Raw genomic sequence first — 23,576 nt, forward strand, 5'->3', positions numbered from 1 at the left:
TATCATGTCATTGCCGTTGAATAACAAAAAGATGGATAAAAATAATCAAAATTTATTGAGATTCCAGCTGATAATGGGTTTTACTTTTCTTCACCGTCTCTACACCCAATGATTCGTCATAAAAATTTATTGCTTCGACACATAGAGAGAGAGAGAGAGAGAGAGAGAGAGAGTAAGAAAGGTAAATAATGTATGACGATATAATTATAATTGTAAAAAGGATTTATAACATTAATAATAATAATTTTAAAAATAAAAATTATTCTCCTTTTTTGTGTCCCCACTTTTTTCCGTCTTCGTGTTCGCCTTTTTTACCGTATTTCTTCCCGTGCTTGTGATGACCTTTTTCACCGTTTTCCTTCTCCCAATTTTCGGAATCATGATGATGATGACCGTGCTTGTGTTTCTTTTCTTTGCCGTACTTGTCTTTATGTTGCCCGTGCTCATGATGTCCTTTCTTCTTTTTACCACCGTGTCCTTTCTCGGCCTTGTTGTGATAACCGCCTTCCTTTTCATGCTCTTCTTCCGAGTGATCCTCATCAAAGAAGTCTATATTCTTCTCATAGTCATCCTAAATAAACCAATTAAATTAATATCATAACTATAAATAGTTTAAAAATAATAATTATATAAATAAAATTGAAACCTTTTTATGGATAACGTGTTTTCCGTGTGTACTGTGTCCCTTTTTGTATTCTCCTTTGTCGTGATATGAGGAGCCTTTTTTACCTTTTTCATCGTGGTGATACTCTTTGTAGTAACCATCATCGTGGTGTTGTTTCTTTTTTTCCCCACTTTTTTCTCCATAATGTTTCTTGTGATCTTCTTCATCGTGATGTCCCTTTTTTCCTTTTTCTTCTTCAAACCACTTTTTAAAACCCTAAAAAAAAAAAATTAATAATTAAATTTTTATTAAGCAACAATAATTTTAATTAATAAAAAAGTACTTTGTCGCCTTTTTTTCCTCCATCCTCGTGATGGTGTTCATGATGCTCTCCTCCGTGCCCCTCCTCATGGGACTCTTGATGATGTTGCTCGTGGTGCTTTGATTCAGCGGGTAATTGATGATCCCCATAACTTTCATACTCATCATCGTCACCGTAATCCTGGCGTTTATTTATTTTACCCGTTGGTTGAGGATAATTTTTGTTATACTTCAGTACAATGTATTTTTTTGGATAAGCCGAGGATTGAGTATAGTACAATACTTGTGGTTGTTTTTTAACATATTTAACTTGAGGCTGATGATGATGATGATGATGATGATAATTAACATTCATATCATCGTGGTAATTAATTCTTCTCGGTCTGTATTCACTGGCCTGTGGAACATTGTGACTGTCAGCAGGTTGTTCCGGTAATTCAGCAACGACAATCGGCAATTGATTTGAAAATTCTACTGAAGCCGCGACTGTCAATTCAATCTATAAAATAAATAAATTGTTTAATTGTCAAAATCAAGATGATGTTAATAAAATAATTATTACCGTTAAAAATAAAATAAATCCGACAAGTCTGTATGGTGTATTCATTATGACTGGACACTGTAAGACTGAGTATCGTCAGCAAGTATTCAGACAATTATATCATTATTCCCCCGTAATAGGTTTTACTTATTTTGATAAAATAATCTATTTAAATTGCTTCCTCCTTTCTCTTGAAAACAATTGCTGCAAGATATTTTCGATATTTTTGACCCCCAAATCGATTATGAAGCAATTTTAATCAAGGACAATTATTATTACAACAACAAAAACTATTAAGTAACGATCGAGTAATCCAGGATTGTTTTCTTTTTTTTTTTTTTTTTTTTTATTTATTGACTAACATTTTATTTATTAAACATTATTAGTAATAAAAAGTAAAATTGATTATTATTGCCCCTTAAAGTGCTTTGAAAAAAAATAGCAGATAATCGATGTAGGTTGTGAATCATCAATATTATTATTAGAAAATAACTTTGTATGGAAAACATAATAAATAAAATATGAATAAGAAAAAAAGTTAATGTGGAACATGGTGGTCATAAAGTGTGACCAATTTAACGCTAGGTTTTCACTTTTCATGATTTACTGAAATAAAAGTAAGTCATCTGGTAAACTGACTCTCAATCGATTGCATATAATATATAGATATATAGACATATATATTTATAATTAAGCTTTGCCGGAACGTGACCACTTTTTCGCACGAGCATTGCCGGTTTTTTTTCCACGTTTGTGATTAAATTTTTGATGATGATTATGACCTTCGCCAGATTTATAATTTTTATGATTGTGATGATGCTTTCCTTTGTGATGACCGTGTTTTTTTCCCTGATGACCCTTTTTTTTTTATAATAAACAAAAAAATAATAATTAATTAATTAAATTAAATTTTTAATGTCTACTGTCAAAACTTTAACTTAATAATATATAATTAAATAATTTAAAAAAAAAAAAAAAAAAAAAAATACCTTGTGATGAGCAGAATCGTGGTGAGATTTTTTATTAGAGTGACCTTTATTATTTAGATGTGAATTTTTAAATTCACCTTCCTCCTGATGTCCACCTTGATCGTGAAACTCATCATAGAAATCATGTTCCTTTTTATACTCATCATTCTTGTAAACATTGTGTTGACCCTTGGTGCTGTGTCCTTTTTGGTGTTTACCCTCCTCATCGAACTCGGCAAACTTTTCACGTTTCTCACCCTCCAAATGCTCCTGATAATGTCCAGCCTCTTCTTTGTACTTTTTCTCCTTGGCATTTGACTCCTCATAACTTTTATTATGATCCTCAAGATCGTGATGTCCTACCGCTCCCTTATCTGACTCGTGTTTCTTTTCATACTTCTAGAAAAAAAAAAAAAAAAAAAAAAAAAAAAAGTTATTAATCTTATAAATTATAACAATAATATAATATTTTAGACTAAAATTTATCGTTATTTTCAATAAAACATGCCTAACAACTGCTAACAACTTTAAAGATAAAAATATTAATATAAACGATCACATCTCAAGTGTACAATAAAAAAATTTTTTATCAAGTCATACATACATACATACATAATAATAATAATAATAATAAATTATTGTACTATTAATACTAACCTCTTGTTCTTTTTTTCCGCCAGATTTATGTTCCTCTGTATCTTCATGTCCACCGGCTTCTTTTTCTTCATCTACTTTATTATTTACATTATCTAAATAAAATAAAGATTTTAAATAATAATTTAATGTCATATTATAAATTTTACTATTACCTTGTGTAGCAGTGGCGAATTTGAAAATAACAATAAATATAAAATAAATGTAAATTTTTGTAAAATCCATTTATTAAAAATATATAATTATGAAGAGAATTGTGTATATATATATATATATAAAAGCAGCCTTGAATAGTTTTTGATACTCTCAACTGGATAAAAGTTATATCCGCGATTTATATACTTTATCAACGATTAGTTTCGTGTTCTTTTTTTAAATGTTTTCACCGATAATAAAAAAATGTTTGTTGGTGAAAATAATAAAATAATAATAATAATAATAAAAAAATTATAAAAGATGTCTCATGGAGTGTAATTGAAAAACTTTCTTAAACATCTTTTTTGTTTATATAACAGCAATGTATATCTATTGTCAGTATTATAATTAATATCCATTCAACAGCTAAATCTCTACTCTATTATATAGACAACTAAACGAGGAATATCAAAGGCATCAGCTTTTAAACGCACAGGACAAACATTTTTATCCTTTAATTAACAAATATTAATAATTTATATTTTTATTTAAATATATTATCAAGCGATGATCTATAAATAAATTTTTTCCGGATGTTGAAACTCGCTAATAAAATTAATAAAGGGTAAATTTATTATAATAATTATTTAAATTAATTGAAAAAATATGATTTATTATATATATATATATATATATATATTTTTTTTTTTTTTTTAAATTGACAGCTTGTGCGTAGGATTTTTTTGACTGGGTAAATATTTTAGAGTGATTTTTATATTATATATGAATATGATATGAGGCGAGAATTGAAGGAAAGATTTTAGAAAAAATGAGCGTGAATCAATCCCAACAGACACATTTTTTTTATTTTATTTTATTTCTCGAGTGTATTGTAATAATATACGCCGTAATGCCTTAAAGTATTTGGTGATGGTTTAAAAGCTTATACTTAACAGACCTGTGGAATTTTATTGATTTCCTCCTATCCGTAATTCACTGTATGTTACGACTACTGCTAATGTTAAAGATATATATATATATATATATATATATATATATATATATATATATATATATATATATATATATATATATATAAATCTCACGTAAGGCTGATTATCTAGAGAAATGATTTAAAAAAAAAAAAAAAAAAAAACCCAAGTTTTATCCTCAATTAATTCCAGAACAATACTTTTATTTAGTTTATTCTTTGGATTAAATTGATATTGAATCCATTATTCACACAATTATTGGATTTTACTTAATCTTATTATCGAAATTAAACGTATATAACAGTTACCCTATTATTGAGGTAATTAATCCTATATTAATTAACATAAATTCCTTGACAATAATTAAATCACAATAAAAATCAATGTATGATTACATGTTGTTGCTAATAATAATATTGCTCCAGTAACAACAGTTATTATAATAAAATAATAGTATGATAATGTTTATTACTCTAGACACAGTGCAGTTATGCGAGCATTAATTTGGTGTTGCGTTGTAAATGCTGATAATGAGCACAAAATACAGTAACTGAAGATGATATTCATGAGATGAAATCTGATATTTATCAAATGAATAATAATATTTAGTTTTTTATTTATTTTTATATTAATTACAACATAATTGTATATTTTTAAAAAATTGATCCATGTAATTAATTGAAAAAAGAAAAATATATTATATATATAATTCTAATACTCGACGTAATTTATTTAATTATAATCTAATAATAAAAGTAATAAAAGCATCAATGTTTTTTTTAAATATTATTATTAAGCAGCTTGAACAACTTTAGTTTGCACGACTTTTTGTGCAAAATTTATTTTATCTCCAAGTGACAGAGCCATTCCTTGGCTTTTAGCGCGAATTCTAATATGTCCAACAACAGGCGCATCAGGTTTGTGCAGTGGCTTCTCTAGTGATAAATTAGCAAGTGCATCTTCACCAAATATCGATTTAGCATACATATTTGCAGCCATAAATCCACACTGTCCGGACAATGCCTGAAAATAATTTTAAATTATTATTTATATTATTAAAATAATAAAAAAAAAAAAAAAAAAAAAAAATATATATATATATATATATATATATATATATATATATATATATATATATATATTTACCTTTTCAGGGGTAAGACAACGCATATTTGTAGATTTTAATAGATGCGCCAGATACTCTCGTAGATCAGCAAGCGTAGTATTAACAGATACTTTATTCTCCCACTCAAATTCAGCCCACATCTGACGGAATTCAGTGTCTGTACAAGTTGCCGGTACAATATAATCCATAATATCAATATGAATATCATTAAGAACAACGACGCTTCTATCAGAGCCAGCTCCTGAGACATCATAAACAATATTACCAAATATAATTCCATTTTCCGTAGACGCTACCTTTACATTTGCTTTTATACTGGCAAAGTCACGGGGTGCCAATACAATAGGCTGAGGTCGTTCGACCAGCTTTAAATCGCCCATCGTCGCCAACTCCAGTGTACAATTTTGCAAAGTATCCTCTGTTTGATTGACAATCAACACATCAAGAACAATGTCATATTGATTAACATGAACAAGAGCCTCTGCGTAAATTGGATCTGAAAATCCCGTCAATTGTGTTACTTTGCTAAGGGCATTTGCAGGAGCAAGCGGTGAATCACCGCTATTAATTCCAGGCCGTCCGGCAACAGCCGCGCTCAAACTTTGCTCAAAAACGTCACCGTGACCGCCAGTTAGGTCGCTGTTACGGTTCAATTGCAAAAATTTTATCGCATCGTCTACCTGAACAATATTTCCGGGTTTCTCCTTGGCCTTTTGGGTCTGTGAGTCCTCCTCGGCTTTAGCCATAAGCATTTGCCCGAGTGCCTCGCGACAACCCTCGGTGAATACCTTCTGGACAATTAAAGTCGGACAGGCAAGTGATCTCAAGCAAACGGAAATTCTTTCAGCGTCATCGTGGGTAATGGATTTTGATGGTAGTCCGCTTCGACCCAGCTGCAACAAACTCGACATTATCAGCATTGCTTCTGCTTGCAATCGATTGCTTTTTTGTGGATTATTCTCAAGTTTTTTATAACGCAGCGCGAGTTTAGACAAGGTTGATGCCAAAGAAGCCGCTATGAAAAAGTCACCTTCCATCATATATTGAACCAATGGCGGTCGTTTTTCTTCTTTTTTACCGGTAGTTGTAGCGCTGAATGCACTCTGGGTTGCATAAGTACCATCAGAAGTAACCAGCTGACTCGGTTGCTGTTGCTGTTGCTGTTGCTGTTGCTGTTGCTGTTGCTGCTGAGAATTTTCATCGGTCGGTGGTTTTTCACCGGCCTGGCGTTTATTTTCAGCTTCAACAAGTGGCAATTCACCCAGAGCAACTCTGATGCGAGCCATAAGACTCTCAATGTCGTCTTTGGAGGTCGCGTACTCTCCGAGAATCCAAAGAGCTCCACGATGAACGCGAACTGCTCGTATCTCAGAAAATATTTGCAAAAGTTTGTCAATAATCAATGGCTGCAAATTTTCAAATCTTTGAATAGCTTCACGGATAAAATCAAGCACATCTGCAGCGGCAGCTTCATTATTTTCAGCCAAAAAGTCTACCAGTACCGGGATAACTGTCCCAGCGACATCGGGGAATTTAATAGAACAAGTGTGAAGTGTTTTAACAAGTAACTGTCGATATTTTCCAGCGTCTTCATTCTCTCCACCGGCTGTTCTAATGACTTCTTTCTTTAAAAGCTGGACCATTTCTTCGATAATGCGCGTTGTTACCAAATCAATAGCCAAAGCAAGAGTTTTAGTGCGCACTTCAAGAGCTGGTGATCCTAAAACACGTAAAATATCCATTACAAGCTCTTGGAGTACTCTCTCGTGAGATGGGCTCTCTTTCATGGCAATCAGACGATCTAAAACAATTAATTTAACATTATTGTCACTTTCTTTGATAACCAGCTCTATATAACAAGAAGCAGCGGCTTTTATCGCTGTTGGAGCATTTGAAAGTGTAACCAATGTTCCAGCGGCTTCATAACGTACAGCTGCACTTGGTGAATTCAATAAACTGTAGATGCACCGGATAAATCGTGCTCGTTCACTCGGATTTGCCAGACAGACTTTGTAAATCAGCTCGACAATTACCAGCTGGAGTATATCACCGAAACTCGGGACCAGATCAAGGCAAGCAGCCAAGTACGCCAATGCACGGCTTTGATCTGCGTGTAGCAGCATTAAAAATGCATTTCTGCGACACGACATGTCCTGTTCGCCCTCCAGGTACTTGGCAATCAGCTCCGGGGCGTCGGGAATTAAAAATTCAAAGTTACGGTAGATTGTAAAAATAGCAAGGACTGCATTACGACGAACGTACGAGTGACGGTGCTCCAAACAGGTGATTATTGCCGGCATCAGCGGCTCCAACAGCTCTGGCTCTTTCAATTTGCACAGAAATCGCAGTGTTGATCCACGGACAAATTCATTTGGATGCTGGAGGTCTTTTCTGTACGCGTCGCAGACCAAAATCATTTCCTGGAGCAACTTACCATCTGGCGAGGTCTTGGGGACAATCTCCCAAAATATAAGGAGCATTTTTTTGACCGTGTGATCTTGCAGAGGCAAAACAAACCTTATGATTGTCATTAGCAGTCCAGGAAGACGTTCGCCGTTCAGTATCATGTGAATTGTTTTTTTAAGAGCTTCTATTTTAACCGGGATGTCGCCTTTCTCCAGGTCCTGTTTCATCTGGAGCTCGTTTATCGGCTCCAATTCGGTCGCGATGTTTATCAAAGTGTAACATGATTGCTCCACAACGTTGCTCATTTTTTTTTTTTTTTTTTTTTTTTTTTTGGTTAATTCCAACACTCTGTAATTTTTTTTTAAACATTTTAGTTGTGATTTCAATAATATTATTTTGAAATAAAAATTCTTACCTTTTTATAAAAATAACTAGTCAATTTGTTTCTTTATTTTATTCAATAATTTTAATAATAAACATTTTTTCTTTTTTTTTTTTTTTTTAATAAAATATCGAGTGTCAGAAAAGTCGACGTGTCAAGAACAGTGTACAACGCAAGATTATCCAGCTATCTAAAATTTTAATAACTGGCGGCGCTAGTTGTCATTAGCGGGAAATATTCAACAATTTAAATGATGTCAATTTTAAAAATTTTATTAACAAATTAATTACAATAAAAAAAAATGCTTTTAAAAATTTTCACTTGTGAAACTTTTTAATTACATTTTTTTTTTAATAATTTAATTGCTATAAAATTCCAAAAATATTTTAGAATATCGCTGTCAATCAACAACTTTAGTGTTATAATTTGAAATTAAAAAAAAAAAAAAAAAAAAAAAAATTTTTTAGCAAGCGCTGTGTGCTCCAAGCAGAAATTCACTTTTGACAAGCCGTCGACCCGATACTCTTCATCTTTATGATTTCTACAGTTACTGGAGAAATAAATATAATTATACAACTCTTCCGCAATATTTAAAAGAAAATGGATACGTCACTAAATCTATTGGAAAAATATTCCACCCAGGTATTAGCTCGAATTATTCCGATGACAGTCCTTACTCCTGGACAGATGTTCCTTTTCATCCACTGACTGATAAATATAAAAATACACCAGTTTGTTTTAATAATAATGTCAGTGGATTATTAGCTCGCAATCTTGTAAGTATATAATAAAATTAATTTTAATAAAAATTAATTTTTTAATATATTCTTTTAGGTATGTCCGGTAAATGTAACATCAATGCCTCATTTTACTCTTCCAGATTTAGAAAATCTAAACGTTGCAAAAAAATTCTTGACAAACTATCGTCGATTAAAACCATTTTTTTTAGCTGTTGGCTTTGAAAAACCTCACATTCCGCTTAAATACCCTGAAGAATATTTAAAATTTCACCCAATCAATAAATTTAAATTAAAAAATTATTACTGGCCGGAGAATATCACCAGCCTTGCTTACAATCCATGGATTGATTTGCGACAACGGGATGACATAAATAATCTTAATTTAAAATTTCCCTGGGAAAAAATTCCTGAAAAGTTTGCTGTTGAAATAATCCAGTCTTATTACGCAGCAGTGTCTTATATTGACAGTTTAGTGGGTAAATTGATAAAAAAATTAATTGATTTAAAGGTTGATAAAAGTACAACAGTGATAATAACGTCTGATCATGGGTGGTCACTGGGTGAGCACAGTCTTTGGGCAAAGTACAGTAATTTTGATGTAGCTGTTCGAGTTCCTTTGATTGTTTCGATTCCAAAAAAAATTAAATCTAAAATTTATATTAAATCAATTGTTGAATTAGTAGATTTATTCCCGACAATTGCTGAACTTGTAAAATTACCCATTGACATTTGTGGAAAAGTTTATTCAACTACATGCAGCGAGGGGATAAGTTTTCTTCCAGTTATTATTTCATATTTAGCTTCGAAAAATAAAGTAATTTAATTAACTCACATAATATATATATATATATATATATATATATATATATATATATATTAAAATTAAAATTTTAAAATAATTATTACAGACAATAAGATGGAAAAAAGCAGCATTCAGTCAATATCCACGACCAGGATTGACTCCTACATGGAAACCAAATAGTGATGAGCCAAGATTAAATAAAATAAAAATAATGGGGTATACATTACGTACTGAGAGATATCGATACACTGCTTGGGTACCTTTTAATAATCATAATAATACCGTCAACTGGAAAAATATTATCAATGAAGAGTTGTATGATCACAAAAATGATCCCGATGAAATGATTAATCAACAATCAAATAATTATTATTTTAAAATAAAAACTAGATTATTTAAATTATTAAAATCAGGATGGAGAAAAGCATTACCCCGTTGAATATTTTATCGATTATAGCAAATTTTTATTTTTAACTAACAAATATGTTTATATAATTATTAATTAATAAATATCAAATAATTACTTCATTTTGACAAAACAACAATAAATAAATAAAAAAAAAAAAAAAAAAAAAAAAAAAATAAAATAAAATAAAATAAAATAAAATAAAATAAAAAAAAAAAAAAAAAAAACTTTTTTAAAGACAATAATAATGAAATTTATATGTCCAGCATGAGAGATGATGTAAAACAAACAAAAATCTATTTTATATTAATTATTATTTTTAAATATATATTTTTTATCTTAAATTATCCTTAAATTATTATTTTAGATTTTAAAATTCAAAATATTAAAAATAATTATAAAATTAAAGGAATACTTGTTGTTTAAATAATATTATATATTATTCTTCCTGTCTCTTGGGGGCATTACTGGCTTGATTAACTCTGCTGCTACTACTACTACTAGTACTTCTACTGGAAGGTATCTGAAAAATAATAATATAATTTAGCAACCTTGTGAATAATTAAATAAATAAATAAATTAAATTACCTCAATAATATCATCACTGTCATCATTATTGAAAAATTGTTTAGAAGCAGCTGTAGCTGTAGCTGTAGCTGTAGTTGTTGTTGTTGTTGTTGTTGTTGTTGTTGTTGTTGTTGTTGTTGTTGTAGAATTAATAACAGGTATTTTTTGTTGAGTCTTACCGAAAGGATTATTCCCAAATGATTGAGAGTACATAATTTGCCGTTGCTGTTGAGTAAGATTCTGTTGATTATATCCACCCCCAGAATGCAAACGCGTGTACTCTTGTTGAGCGAGAGCATTAGCCAACGTAGCAGTTGGATTATTGATATTATTTACGGGATTGGGTATAACAGAACTGGTATTATAGCTACCACGTCCAACCATTTGATTTTCAACATAATTATACATATTGCTGAGAGCTTTAAGAGCCATAGCTCGATGCTGTTGTTCATTTAATTGAGGATAATCTTGCTGGAACATGCTCATAAGTTGTGACAATTCAACTTGTTTATTTGGATTATTAAGGTGGTTCAGTGAATTAATCATTTGACTGCCATACTGCTGCATCATCAGCATGTGCTGATGATTGGGAATTAAATTTGGATTAATATTTGAATAATTCATCATCATCATCTGGGGTGGAATCATTCGTTTTCCAGCCTTTTCATCTTCATACTCTTGCCAAGCTTGTTTCCGTTCCTCAGCGTCTAATTCTTCCTCCGCGATATTTTCCAATAGAGAATCATGCTCGTGGAAGGTCTCAACTAAATTTTTCTGCCTTAAAAATATCTCTGCGAGTAAACGATCTTTGGGTAACGCTAAATCCGGTGTAGTTTCACTTGGTGGATCAAATCTATACAATTCAGCAAGATCATTGTTGCTATAGTGACGTTCTATTTGAAGTTCATCAACAACACGGCAAGACAGTGACAATTTAGTGACTTGCCGATTGTAAATTTTTTCCTCCATAGTACCACCAGCCAACAAACGATAGACGTAGCAGGGTTTTTTTTGTCCAAATCTGTAAATTCTAAATATACTTTGTACATCGTGAGAGGGATTCCAGCTAGCGTCAAAAATAACAACTCTGTTGGCAGCTGTTAAATTAATACCAAGCCCACCAGCTCGTGTTGATATTAAAAATAATCTAGCTCGAGTGTTTGACGGTTTGTTAAAACTTTTAACCCAATGGCTTCGATTTTCTGCAGAGGTTTGTCCATCAAATCTGAAATAATCTTGACCGATAGCCCAACAGCCAGTGTGTTTATCTAAATTGTCCAATTTTTTGTCGTTTTGGGTCTCATCGTCAATCATTCCTAAAAATTTTTCAATTAAAGTCAACGAGTAGAGTGATTGTGAAAATACAAGAACTTTATCGCCAATAGCCTCAGCTTCTTTAATAATATCAAACAATATCATTAATTTAGCGGACAATCTCATGTCATCAAAGTCCTTGTCTTTTATAAATTCAGTCCACCATTCTCTACTATCAGCTGGCACTTGTTCCGGCTCCGGGTCAGGAATCTCCGCCGGTTCAGCAACAGGATTAGCACGAGTCCCGCGTTTAGGTGGTGGTAATCGTGCTTTAATTTTATTACTTTTTTTGCCATCCTCATTATCCAGAGTAATAACATCACTCTCATTGTTGCTGTTGCTGTTGCTGCTGCTGCTGCTGCTGCTGCTGTTGCTGGAATTAGAGCTTTCACTTGTCGATGATTCGCTGTCACTGCTGTCGTCAATAAAATCTTTAAGCGAGCCCTCGGAATCAGTTTCAGCTTCTCGTTTTTTTTGCTGAATTCGTTCACTGTTTTCCGTATGAAGTTTAACAACAAACGGATGAGTCCACAGACGTGACAGAGCTTGAAAATCAGCAAAAAGTGACCCACCGACTCCTTTGTGTTTTCTTGCAAAATTATCAATGTAATACTGATATAATTTAACTTGTACAGGTGTTAATCTTATTGAAATAACGTATTCCTGTTTGGGAGGTAAAAAGGGAGTTAAAACAGAGTAATCAAAACGTTGAACGCTGCCCTCTAACATTTTATGAAGCACATGGGCACGTTTTTTCATAAGCTTCACGTCATACTCTGTTGAATCATCAAACTGTCCATTTTGTATCGGATTGACAAATCGATTTGAAAATTCTTTTTTTGTACCAAGTAAATTTGGCTTTACAAATTGTACCATGCAGTGATATTCTATTAAATTATTTTGTAAAGGTGTACCAGTTAATACTATTCTTCTCAGTGTTTTAACTCGCCTTATGGCTTTGCTTATAGCTGAATCTTCATTTTTTAATAAATGACCTTCATCACAAACAATTAAATCTGGTCCTGGATCGAGGATAGTCTTTAAAATAGCCTCTTGTACAGTTTTACGTACTTTACCCTTGATAGCACAAAGATTACGGAACATTTCATAGCCGATAATTAATACACCTCCGGTTCTTTGCCAATTTTCTAAATGACATTTACGCTCTAAATTTGTTTTAGCTTTAGTCATTTCATACAATTCGATATCTCCACCATTTTCAACTTCCGAGAGCCATATTTTAAATTCATTCATCCAATTTAAAACAGTACTCAAAGGTACTACAATAAGAATATTATTTATTCCAGTTTTTTCACTGTATGTTAACAAAGTATGAGAGAGTGTTACCACTTGAAATGATTTACCAAGACCCATACAGTGAGCTAAAATACAACCGGAGCCTTTAGATTCTTTAATTCTTTCCAATGATTCAAAGCACGCGTCCCACATAAATTTAATACCCTTTGCTTGATGAGGTTTTAAACGTTTAACTAAATTTTCATCAACTTCCAGCAATACTTGTTTTGTTTCAGCGTCAAAATCTAAAACAAGCTTGTCAACTTTAGCTTCACTCGCTAACCTAGCTTCGTACATTTCATTATACAATTTTTGACGTTCAGCCATACGTTTGATCCGTTCTTCCTCTTGTTTAGCCGCTTGGAGAGTACTATCATCGACATGTTTGTCTTTAAGAACTTTACGAATATTTTTACGCCCACTTTTATTTGCTCCACCCTGAGAACTGTTTAAATCATCGTCATCACTGCTGTCATCGCTGTCATTGGCAACAGCTCGTATTCTTCGACGTTTCGTTTTATTTTTCTTCGATATCATCGACAAACTCGAGTCTGAAGAGTCTGATCTTTTTTTACGTTTTAATTTTTTACCTTCTTTTTTATCACCCTCGTCAGAGTCTTTATTTTTTTTATTATCATCATCATCATTATCATCATTATCATCAGAATTAGACCCCGAATCGTCGGAAATTTTGACATCTGAATCAGAATCTAAACGACGTCTTCGGGTTCTGGTGCTTTTTTTTTTAACTTTAAAAGAATCATCAGCTTCTTTGTTGCTGTCTGATTCGTCATTTTTGCTGCGCTGGGACAATTTTTCCTGAGCTTTTAAATTTTCGACATCCGAGTCAGAATCTAAGATTTTACTGGTCAATAATTTACTGCATTTCCAACTATCATTACCTTTATTCTTTTTTTCATCATCTTCATTGTTTTTATTTTTTTTGGTATTCTTTTTTTTCTTATCATTATCCTTAGAATTTTTACAACTCGGAGAATCATTTAGAGCCTCGACAGGTGTTTCTTCGTTATCACTCGACTCGGAAGAGGCAAGAATAGCAGACTTGGCAATTTTATCAATTTGCTGGTCTAGACTCGGTTCAGTTTCTTCAACTATTTTTTTAGCAGTATCGTTATCTTCCGTAGCAGAATTACTGCTGTCATTGTTGCCATTTCCAGTCTCGATTTTCTCAAAATGATACATCAAAGTATCATCTTCGACAGTTTTAGTCTTCTTTCTTGATCTCGAGTTAGAAGACTCGTCTGTGGAAGAATCGCTGCGATGCTTTTTCTTTTTTTTCTTCTTATCAAGTCCATCGAGGGACAACAAGCTGCAAAATTAAATAAAATTAATAATACCATTATTTAAAATACCTAAAAAAAAAAAAAAAAAAAATCATCACACAATTGTTATTATTTTTTTTTTAATGAAATTAAAAAGAAAGAGGTAGTATGAAAATAAAAATGAAAAAAAAAAAAAAAAAAAAAAAAAAACTACCTTGATACTTTTTTGTTTTCCAAATATTCAGCTGATAAACGAAGAGCTTTTGAATGTTGAGATAAAGTTTTCTTGCCCAGTCGATTTAACTCAACGATACATTTTAATTTCAATTTTTTGTCATCGCTGTAATTAAATTTTTTAATTTTTAATCTACGTTTTTTAGATTTTGAACTAGTTGTTTCATTGTCACTACTACTGTTATTATTATTATTATTATTATTATTATTATTATTATTATTATTAGCTTGTTCTTTTTTTTTAATTAAATTTTCTTCTTTATCAGATTCTGAACTAGAATTTAATAAATCTTTTTTAGCTTCTTCATCTATTTTCTTTTTCTTTTTCTTTTTATTATTTTTATCATCTTCATTGTCAGACTCTGAAGAAGATTTTAATAAATCTTTTTTAGCTTTATCATCATCATCATCATCATCATTATTTAAATTTTCAGAATCAGATGACGAATTTAATATAGAATTATTTTTAGCTTCTTCATCTAATTTTTTTTTCTTTTTAATTTTATCATCATCATCATCATCATCATCATTATCAGACTCTGAAGAAGATTTTAATAAATCATTTTTAGCTTCATCCTCTTTTTCTTGTTCCAATTCTGAAATATTATTAGTATTATTTTTTTTTTCTTTTGAATTACAATCAAGATCCAAAGAAACATCTCGAGAACTTTTATCGCTTATATTTACATCAGTCTTATTATTATTATTATTATTATTATTATTATTATTATTATTATTATTATTATTATTATTATTATTATTATTATTATTATTATTATTATTATTATTATTATTATTATTATTATTATTATTATTATTATTATTATTATTATTATTATTATTATTACAACTACTGTCATCTAATTGTTTTTTAGATCCTTTGGTCGGTGTGGGATCTTCTAGTTCAGAATAATCGGAATCCGAAGAGTTATTTTTATTATTTTTTTCTTTATCGTCAGTCTGAAAGTGATTTTTATTTTTTTCATTATTATCAGAAGACGAAGACTGTAATAATAATGTCTTTGCTTGAATTTCTTTTAACATATTATCAGAATTTGATTTTTTTATAATTTTATCAAGTTTTGTTTTAGATAAACGTCTTTTGGGTTTTACTTTATCAGATGAATCGCTGCTTTCATCGTCAGATTTAACATTTTTATCGACTTTTTTAACTTTTAGAAAACGTTTCTTCTTTCGTTTATCATTTTCATTGTCAGTGCTTTCATCGGATGATTTTTTACTGGATTTAGATGAGAGTGGTTGTTCAACCGTTGACAGTGTTAAACCATCGTCAGAAAATAAATCTTTAGAAACATCCAATGGATTTTCTTCGTCCACATCCACGTCTGAGTCATTATTAATATGATTGATTGTCGTTTTTGAAGTTGTTTTATCGGGTTCATTGCCTGAAAATACTTGCTCATCACAATCTGACACATTTAATTTCGAATTAGTTTTTTCAACTATCCTTTGAGTATTTTTAATAATAGGCGTAGACGCACGTCTATAATTTTCACCTTCATCTGATGAATCAATTTTTTTAGTCTCTTGTTTTTTCGATGATTTTTTAATATTATTTTCAAAAAGTGTATTTTTAATTTTAGATTTTTTACACCAAGTTTTGTGTCGTTCTATTAATTGTTTTTCCTGTTTATTTGTTGAATCTTGAACATGTTGAATAATATTTTTACATTCAGCTACCATATTAACAACATCAGAAGACTTTAATTTACGTTTAGAAGAATGCAAATTTTGCTGAGCTTTATCAACTTCTTCAAGCAATTTATTTCCCATTTGTTTTAAACCGTCAAATAATTTTTTGACATTGTGTTTAAAATCAAGCAACTGCCGATTAGTAAGGGTGTCATCTTCATGAGATTCATTGTCAGAAATTTCACTTAAATTATGATGTTTAGATCTTGAAGTAGATAAATTAGTGTCTATTATTTTAGATTTAGTAAACTCAGTACCGGAACTGGAAGTTGAATCGGAACGTGATAAAAGCTGTCCATTTATTTTGTGGTCTTTAGCTTTATTAATAATCCTTTTATTTGATTGATCTCTGAAACATAATTTGTTTTTTGTTTCCATTGTCGTTAATGAGCAGCTATTTATTTATTTATTTATTTATTTTTTTTTTTTTTTTTTTTTTTATTTATACTTTTCTTCGGTATCCATAACATGGACTTTCAAACTTCCGTTTGCTCATTATATTTCTTGTTTCTATTCTTTATTAGATTTTTACTTTTAGACGTTGTTAGAGTTGGTTAATAATGTTAATTAATTAATACAAAGGTAGAACAGCATTAATATCAAGTGTAAATAAATTAATAAACTAATAATAGTAATAAAATAAAATAAATAAAAAGCTATAACGGAAATTTGAAATTCCGATGATTTTGCATGCCAAATTCAATTTATCCCTTGTAATTTATTATTTTAATTGTTACATTATTTTTATAAATAATTAAGTATTAAATTACAAAGAATAAAATGAGCGACTAGTAAATTTATCTACATCACTAATGTTAAAATAAAAATTTTATATTTTATGACGATTAAAATTAGCAGACCTCTAAAAATTTTCAGAATTTTTTTTATTGAAAAAATTCTTATTTAATTGATTAAAAAAAAAAAAAATCTAAAATTGTTGAAGGTCGGCCAATTTTAATGTCATTTATATTTTTGTAATAATAATAATAATAAAAAAAAAAAAAAAAAAAAAAAAAATATTTACTCATTAGAATTAGATGCCATGACTGCTGACATTCCTCGTAATTTGTACAACGGCTTAGTATGACAAGCAAAACAATTCCATTTGCCTTGTTTGTAAAAGGGTTTGGCTGCTGGATTTAATCTTGTCATGCATTTCTGTAATTATTTAATTTTAAATTAATAAATACATTTTTTTTTTTTTTTGTTTTAAATTAATAAAATTTAATTACCTCGCAAGTTAAATAAAAACATTTTTTACTCTTGCACTCAATTAATTTACCGTCTTCATTGCATACCATGCATTTTTGTTTATCCGGTGATTTATTTTCTTCATAGCATTGCTAAAAATAAAAAAAAAAAAAAAAAAAAAAAAAAAAAAAAAAATTATTAAACTGGAAATTAATTAAAAAGAGTAAATAATTACCTTGCATAGTAAAATTCCCAATGTTGGATGAATTTTGAATGAGTTTTTTGTTAAAGTGTCATCGCAGATTCTACACAATAAATCTTCACTTTTTACCGATTCATCATCTGATAAAAAAAAAAAAAAAAAAATAAAATAAATAATTATATAATTAGTTAAATATAATAATGAATCTATTGAGTATTGCCTAATAATAAGCAATTCAAAAGATCTTTTGGATTTATATTTATATTTTTGTTCGCAGCGCCACTGCAAGCCCATGTGAAAGAAAAAAATTAAAAAAATAAGGGAAAAAAAAAAAAAGTTTGAATAAATAACTTACTTGGGAAGTACTTTTTGCGATACGATAACTCGTCCGGCGTTTCTTTCACCAAACATTTCAGCTGAAAAATATAAATTAAATTATTTAAATATCATTACATGATATAGAATATTTGAGAATAAAATTAAATATTAATATCGTGGTAATGTCGGTAGCAAATAAATTTACCTCGTGATTCATAATTAAATGTCGTTGACTATTCACAAGGAACTATCAATTTTTAAGTTTTAATAAAATCATTTATCAATATGTATTTTTATTAAAATTGTTTTAACAAACATCTGAGAAAAAACTTCTTGATTTTCTATTTGCTTATTGCCATTGCTGTTTACAATTACAATGGCGGCTAAAAGATACACATACATCAACTATATATACCTACCTATACAAAATATATAAAGGAAGGTATTCCAAGCAATGCACTCTGGGAAATTTATCAAATGTCGCGCGCCGCCATCATTGTTTAAAAAAAAAAAAAAAAAAAAACTCCAGGTGGCACCCCAAATCGTCGCATTTACGCGGGATAACAAATTCAAATTATAAATTTCATTTATTGCAATTTGATTCTTTTAAATAATAAAATATTATTATTATTATTATTAATAATATTTTTTAATTACTTAAATTTTTCCTGGAAAATTCAAGATAATTTTTTCTTGGAAACAACGTCATTTATTTTTTAAAATTCCAACAACAATAATAATAAATTGAGAATTTGTTATCTATAAAAAAAAAAAAAAAAAAAAAAAAAAAAAAAAAAAAAAATGATGTCCTCAATCTTAATGGAAATATTCGATCAACCATAATAATAATTAAATTGTAATTATTCTCCTGAAGTGAACGGCGGCCTTGATGTTGAAAAAGTAACAACAATGACTAAATAATACACTAATATAAGGAGATAAAAATGAGTAACTAGTAGTATTTTAATAGATAAATTTCTAGGCGTTTTCTATATAACCTTAAAATTTTTATAATTTTATAATTTTATAAAATAATGAAAAATCAGGTAATATAAAAATTAATTTATTTATTATTTAATAAAAAATTTATTATAAGTTAATAAATTATTTTTCTTCATAAAGGTGCTGATGGTAGTTGGAGCAGTGGGTACGTTGATAATCGGAGGAACAATCCACTACCTCCTCTGTCGTAAGAAGCGAATCCCGGTTCTCTTAGAAGATCCGTCAAAAAAATACAGGCTCCCTCTTATTGAGAAAGAAATAATTAACCATGACACGAGGAGGTACAGATTCGGATTCCCCTCTACCCACGTCCTGGGACTCCCCGTAGGTAGTTACGTTATTTTAACCGCAGAGATAAACGGGCAGCTGGTAAGACACGCGTACACTCCGGTGTCCGATGATGACGACTTTGGATTTGTCGATCTCATCGTCAAGGTCAGTCTTAAAAAAAAAAAAAAAACTCTTTCCTTTTGGTGCTAATTGTGCTTTTTCATCAGGTTTATTTCAAGAATGTCCATCCCAAGTTCCCGAAAGGTGGGAGGCTTACCCAGTATCTGGATGAAATGAAGATTGGAGACACTATTGACTTTGAGGGACCTGGTGGTCGGCTTAATTATCACGGGAACGGAAAATTTGCCATCAGATTGTCGAAAACCGACACCGTACAGCATTTTTACAATTTTAAAAAAGTAAGCAATTTAATTTAAAATTATTTTAGTCGATTAAAAGCTGTTAGTCAACCAATTTAAAAAAAATTTCTGATTCGATATCGAAATGTTCCTCGAATGACTTTTTTAATTTCCAGGTTGTGATGCTAGCTGGAGGCTCTGGAATAGCACCAATGCTTCAACTGATCCGTGCGATTGCAAAGAACCCGTCAGATTCTACTCAAGTGTCTTTACTCTTTGCTAACCAAACGGAAAAAGACATTCTGATGCGCGAGGAATTGGAACAGATTCTCAAGGACCGACCAGAACAGTTAAACCTTTGGTATACTTTAGACACCGCCGACGCTAACTGGAAATACTCCACGGGGTACATTACCGCGGATATGATCAACGAGCACATGTTCCCGCCGGCAGAGGATACTATTGTTCTGATGTGTGGGCCCAAGCCCATGATCCATTCCGCCTGCACTCTTAACCTTGATAAACTGGGTTATGATAATAAACTACGATTTATTTATTAATTATTTATTTATGTAAAAAATATTGAATAATATTATTTTTATAAGCAGCGTGATTCTTGTTCAAATATTTTAATGGTTAATTATTTTTGCGGAGCCTTATTAATATACTGAGTGAATATTAATGTGATTTTTTTCATGTCGAGAATCAGTCAAGGAGTCTTGAAGAAAGATGTGTATAAAAATTTTGGAACTTGACTGTTTTCTTTTAGGAATCGAGAAATAAAGTTAGTTTTAATTCTCGCGCTAGGGGAAAATTTTGCAGCTCTAAAATAATAAATTGTTGATCCACAAAATTTACCCCTAGCAGCGGGAATCAGTACTTTTTTTTTTTTTTTTTTTTCCCCCCCAAGCTTCTGTGCGAAATAAAAATCTTAAATTTTATTACGACACTCTACAAGAGCTCTAGAATCTTTCCAGACAAATAAAATAAAATAAAAAAAAATTGCAAAATGTGTATGAAAGATGATTAACAATGTCCGCGATCTTGAACGCGCTTACGTGGAGCAGCACGGATGATGTCGTCAACACGAAGAATCATCTCAGCGGCTTCGGCAGCACTGAGAAGAACCTGACGCTTGACAGCCCAGGACTCGGTGATGCCAAGCTTCTTCATGCACCCGATTTTACCCTGCTCCATGTCAAGACCCATTGAGGAAGATCCGGAATAATGGGCAGCACGGAGCTCGTTTATCAGCTGGGCAGAGTCGTAGCCAGCGTTGTCGGAAATGTAAGTGGGCATTAGTTGCAATGCGCGAGCAAAGGCCTCCATGGCGACGGCTTCTTTACCAGGAGTGCTGGCTGCTGCTTTCATCACAGCAACTGCCATCAACATCTCGCTGCAGCCACCACCGTAAACGATGCGAGACTCTTTTACTGTAGAGGTCAGCACGCACAGGGCGTCGTGCAATGACCGCTCTGCTTCGTCGAGGATTTGCTGAGTCGCTCCGCGGATTACTACTGTGCAGGCTTCTCCACGTGGGACTCCTGAGAAACGTAGGAGTGTGTCCTCGCCGATCATGAACTGAAAAAGTTTTTATTTAATTATTTGGAAAATTTTATTCAAGATTAAATATTATTATGAAAATTAATTTTTATTAAATAAAATTTTTAAAATCCTTAAAATTGTTTTGATTAAAAAAAAAAAATTTCTTACCTCTTCAATCAATTGGCATTTTCCCAACTTGACCATCTCAGGATGATCAAAAGTACTGACAATTTCACCTCCAGTAACTAAAGCAAGACGTTCAATTCCATCAAAATCAGCATGCTCGATAGCCATAACTCCAGCATCAGCAAAAAGTTGTTCAGGATAATTATAAATCAATTGCCGATTAATAAAAACATTGCATCCGTGTTTGACAATCTTATCAACCTTGTCCTTCATCTTTTCCTTCTCGGCGACTTCCAGCTCGGCAATTTTAGCCAAAGAGTCAACTCGAACCTTGGATCCAAAGACTTTAATTTTGTCAGTGTCCATGGGAGTGTTTGCAATTAAGATTTTGGCGTCCTGGATCTTCTTGGGCTGATGGACACCCGGAGTCTTGTCAAGGAGGAATCCTTCATCGAGGAAGGAGTTTGCGAGAGTGGCGCCTCGCTTCTTGATGATCTGAATAGCGGAGAGATTTCCGCTCCCTTTAAGACGCAAAACAGCGTCGACTGCCAGCTTGGCAAAGTGCTCCTTGTGCTGGGCTAGAATCTTTGAGGACAAAGTGGTGCGCGCAATGTTCAGGAGGTCTTCGCGGAACCGCTCGACGTCTGCGCTGTTGTCGATTGCGGAGGCTTGAAGCGCCTCACGTGCTACTTGAGTTGCGTTTCGCCAACCGGCGATTATTGTCTGCGGGTGTATACGCTGCTCGATTAATTTTTCAGCTTCTTTTATCAGCTCCGATGCTGGAAAATTTATTTTTAATATTAAAAAAAAAAAAAAATTCTAAAATTTGTAAACCTCAAAATTAAAAATTATTTTTCATAAAATAATTATAATAATAAATATTTTACCAAAAACAGTGACAGTAGTAGTGCCATCTCCAACTTCATCATCTTGAACTCTAGACATATCAACTAAAATCTTAGCGGCAGGATTATCAACTCCAATATTCCTCAAAATGGTAGCTCCGTCATTAGTAACCTGAACCTGGTCGCTGTTTCTGCCTGAGGACACTAAAATTTTGTCCATTCCCTTGGGGCCGAGGGTCGACTTGAGCAAGTCACCGATTACAGTCGCGCCCGCAAACATGCTCATTCGAGCAATTTCTCCTTTTTCCTCCTCCGCTTCATGTTTCAGAATTCTTACTGGATTTAATGACACCTAAAATTGTAATTTATTTTTAATTACAAAATTCAAAGTAAAAATTATTTAAAAAAAAATTTTTAAATATCTAAAAATAATAAATTTATGTTTTTAACCTCAATTAAAATTTTAAAAAATAAATTACAATTTTTTTTTTTAATAATTAAATTAATTTTTTAATTAAATTTATAAAATTAAATTATATATTTCATAATTTAATTAAAATAAATCAATAAATTGTTTTTTTTTTTTTTTATAAATTATTTTGAGCGTCATGTGATTGATAAATTAGATCGGTAACAAAATAAATTATTTGTGAACCTAAAAGATTTTCGGAGGAATTTTTAATTATTGATTTATTAATTAATATATATTTAGGATAAATTATTACTTACCATCGTAAATAATTTATTTATTTATTTATTACTTATGACTTGTATATAATAAATGTATTATACTATTAAAGACACGAGACAAAATCGAGTCATAAAAGGTAATGGTCCAAGATTTACCAAATTTTAAGACATTATTTTTATGAAACTAAAGAAAAATTTAATTTATTTTGATTGGTTGCTTTTTAGTCGCTTTTTAAGAAACTGATTTTAGGTTTAGGAAGAACAGAATGCCATCTGTAGGTAAGGAAGTTAATACTCGGTTGATAATGGCGGGAATTTTAAAATAAATGGGAAATTTAAATTTTATAAAAGTTATCAAGTTATTTAATAAATTGTTATAACTTTTAAAATATTAATTTTAGGAAAAATTTATAAGAGACCAAAATTGTAGCTTAGAAAATTTCCTATAAAAAACATCATTATACTGTAGATTTATATTCTTCAATATTTTAGAAGATGTAGTAATTTAAATAATATGATTTTTATTATTTAAAAATAAATATTT

The 23,576-nt window shown here is 30.9% G+C and overlaps 7 protein-coding genes across 7 annotated transcripts; 2 read left to right on the forward strand and 5 right to left on the reverse strand.

The window, feature by feature from the left end:
• Positions 1 to 204: 204 nt before the first annotated feature.
• Positions 205 to 1,657, reverse strand: LOC141525292 (uncharacterized). The gene is made up of 4 exons (XM_074239718.1): positions 1,488 to 1,657; positions 948 to 1,424; positions 647 to 880; positions 205 to 571 (listed from the first exon to the last, which is right to left on the reverse strand). The coding sequence occupies exons 1-4, from the start codon at positions 1,530 to 1,532 to the stop codon at positions 260 to 262; spliced, it is 1,068 nt and encodes a 355-aa protein (XP_074095819.1). The 5' UTR covers positions 1,533 to 1,657; the 3' UTR covers positions 205 to 259.
• Positions 1,658 to 1,814: 157 nt separating this feature from the next.
• On the reverse strand, positions 1,815 to 3,790 carry LOC141525293 (uncharacterized). Its single transcript, XM_074239719.1, has 4 exons — positions 3,244 to 3,790; positions 3,092 to 3,183; positions 2,456 to 2,833; positions 1,815 to 2,324 (listed from the first exon to the last, which is right to left on the reverse strand). Exons 1-4 carry the CDS (start codon positions 3,311 to 3,313, stop codon positions 2,157 to 2,159), a joined length of 708 nt encoding a protein of 235 aa, XP_074095820.1. The 5' UTR covers positions 3,314 to 3,790; the 3' UTR covers positions 1,815 to 2,156.
• Positions 3,791 to 4,811: 1,021 nt separating this feature from the next.
• Betacop (coatomer subunit beta) lies at positions 4,812 to 8,300 on the reverse strand. Its single transcript, XM_074239658.1, has 3 exons — positions 8,163 to 8,300; positions 5,362 to 8,095; positions 4,812 to 5,238 (listed from the first exon to the last, which is right to left on the reverse strand). Exons 2-3 carry the CDS (start codon positions 8,050 to 8,052, stop codon positions 5,008 to 5,010), a joined length of 2,922 nt encoding a protein of 973 aa, XP_074095759.1. The 5' UTR covers positions 8,053 to 8,095; positions 8,163 to 8,300; the 3' UTR covers positions 4,812 to 5,007.
• Positions 8,301 to 8,379: 79 nt separating this feature from the next.
• On the forward strand, positions 8,380 to 10,243 carry Ids (iduronate 2-sulfatase). The gene is made up of 5 exons (XM_074239977.1): positions 8,380 to 8,384; positions 8,520 to 8,547; positions 8,597 to 8,905; positions 8,964 to 9,683; positions 9,778 to 10,243. The coding sequence occupies exons 1-5, from the start codon at positions 8,380 to 8,382 to the stop codon at positions 10,108 to 10,110; spliced, it is 1,395 nt and encodes a 464-aa protein (XP_074096078.1). The 3' UTR covers positions 10,111 to 10,243.
• Positions 10,244 to 10,372: 129 nt separating this feature from the next.
• LOC141525525 (uncharacterized) lies at positions 10,373 to 18,641 on the reverse strand. Its single transcript, XM_074240052.1, has 8 exons — positions 18,401 to 18,641; positions 18,233 to 18,293; positions 17,911 to 18,017; positions 17,717 to 17,827; positions 17,509 to 17,642; positions 14,752 to 16,833; positions 10,666 to 14,584; positions 10,373 to 10,600 (listed from the first exon to the last, which is right to left on the reverse strand). Exons 1-8 carry the CDS (start codon positions 18,410 to 18,412, stop codon positions 10,517 to 10,519), a joined length of 6,510 nt encoding a protein of 2,169 aa, XP_074096153.1. The 5' UTR covers positions 18,413 to 18,641; the 3' UTR covers positions 10,373 to 10,516.
• A 370-nt stretch (positions 18,642 to 19,011) lies between these two features.
• On the forward strand, positions 19,012 to 20,453 carry LOC141525566 (NADH-cytochrome b5 reductase 2). Its single transcript, XM_074240116.1, has 4 exons — positions 19,012 to 19,241; positions 19,318 to 19,632; positions 19,695 to 19,886; positions 20,003 to 20,453. Exons 1-4 carry the CDS (start codon positions 19,230 to 19,232, stop codon positions 20,384 to 20,386), a joined length of 903 nt encoding a protein of 300 aa, XP_074096217.1. The 5' UTR covers positions 19,012 to 19,229; the 3' UTR covers positions 20,387 to 20,453.
• Positions 20,375 to 23,207, reverse strand: Cct2 (chaperonin containing TCP1 subunit 2). Its single transcript, XM_074240089.1, has 4 exons — positions 23,072 to 23,207; positions 22,385 to 22,694; positions 21,540 to 22,276; positions 20,375 to 21,407 (listed from the first exon to the last, which is right to left on the reverse strand). Exons 1-4 carry the CDS (start codon positions 23,072 to 23,074, stop codon positions 20,853 to 20,855), a joined length of 1,605 nt encoding a protein of 534 aa, XP_074096190.1. The 5' UTR covers positions 23,075 to 23,207; the 3' UTR covers positions 20,375 to 20,852.
• Positions 23,208 to 23,576: the final 369 nt, after the last annotated feature.

Source organism: Cotesia typhae, unplaced genomic scaffold, assembly GCF_013202065.1.
Source record: "Cotesia typhae breed Kobodo isofemale line unplaced genomic scaffold, CoteBio_Ctyphae contig_26, whole genome shotgun sequence".
Classification (NCBI taxonomy): Eukaryota; Metazoa; Arthropoda; class Insecta; order Hymenoptera; family Braconidae; genus Cotesia; species Cotesia typhae.

Bases quoted from the DNA above. Each gene is read 5' to 3' on its own strand.
- Cct2 (XM_074240089.1), bottom strand. The intron at 22,277-22,384 runs GTAAAATATTTA...TAAATTTTCCAG, and splicing joins TACTACTGTCACTGTTTTTG to CATCGGAGCTGATAAAAGAA. The intron at 21,408-21,539 runs GTAAGAAATTTT...AAACTTTTTCAG, and splicing joins AATGCCAATTGATTGAAGAG to TTCATGATCGGCGAGGACAC.
- Betacop (XM_074239658.1), bottom strand. From the start codon at position 8,052: ATGAGCAACGTTGTGGAGCAATCATGTTACACTTTGATAAACATCGCG. The intron at 5,239-5,361 runs GTAAATATATAT...AATTATTTTCAG, and splicing joins GTTGTCTTACCCCTGAAAAG to GCATTGTCCGGACAGTGTGG.
- Ids (XM_074239977.1), top strand. The intron at 8,548-8,596 runs GTTATAATTTGA...AAAATTTTTTAG, and splicing joins TGTCAATCAACAACTTTAGT to CAAGCGCTGTGTGCTCCAAG. The intron at 8,906-8,963 runs GTAAGTATATAA...ATATTCTTTTAG, and splicing joins GATTATTAGCTCGCAATCTT to GTATGTCCGGTAAATGTAAC.
- LOC141525292 (XM_074239718.1), bottom strand. From the start codon at position 1,532: ATGAATACACCATACAGACTTGTCGGATTTATTTTATTTTTAACG. The intron at 1,425-1,487 runs GTAATAATTATT...TTTATTTTATAG, and splicing joins GATTTATTTTATTTTTAACG to ATTGAATTGACAGTCGCGGC. The intron at 881-947 runs GTACTTTTTTAT...TTTTTTTTTTAG, and splicing joins GAGGAAAAAAAGGCGACAAA to GGTTTTAAAAAGTGGTTTGA.
- LOC141525525 (XM_074240052.1), bottom strand. The intron at 18,018-18,232 runs GTAAGTTATTTA...TTTTTTTATCAG, and splicing joins TCGCAAAAAGTACTTCCCAA to ATGATGAATCGGTAAAAAGT. The intron at 10,601-10,665 runs GTAATTTAATTT...ATTATTTTTCAG, and splicing joins ACAGTGATGATATTATTGAG to ATACCTTCCAGTAGAAGTAC.
- LOC141525293 (XM_074239719.1), bottom strand. From the start codon at position 3,313: ATGGATTTTACAAAAATTTACATTTATTTTATATTTATTGTTATTTTC. The intron at 2,834-3,091 runs GTTAGTATTAAT...TTTTTTTTCTAG, and splicing joins GCGGAAAAAAAGAACAAGAG to AAGTATGAAAAGAAACACGA. The intron at 2,325-2,455 runs GTATTTTTTTTT...TAAAAAAAAAAG, and splicing joins ACGATTCTGCTCATCACAAG to GGTCATCAGGGAAAAAAACA.
- LOC141525566 (XM_074240116.1), top strand. The intron at 19,633-19,694 runs GTCAGTCTTAAA...CTTTTTCATCAG, and splicing joins TTGTCGATCTCATCGTCAAG to GTTTATTTCAAGAATGTCCA. The intron at 19,887-20,002 runs GTAAGCAATTTA...TTTAATTTCCAG, and splicing joins ATTTTTACAATTTTAAAAAA to GTTGTGATGCTAGCTGGAGG.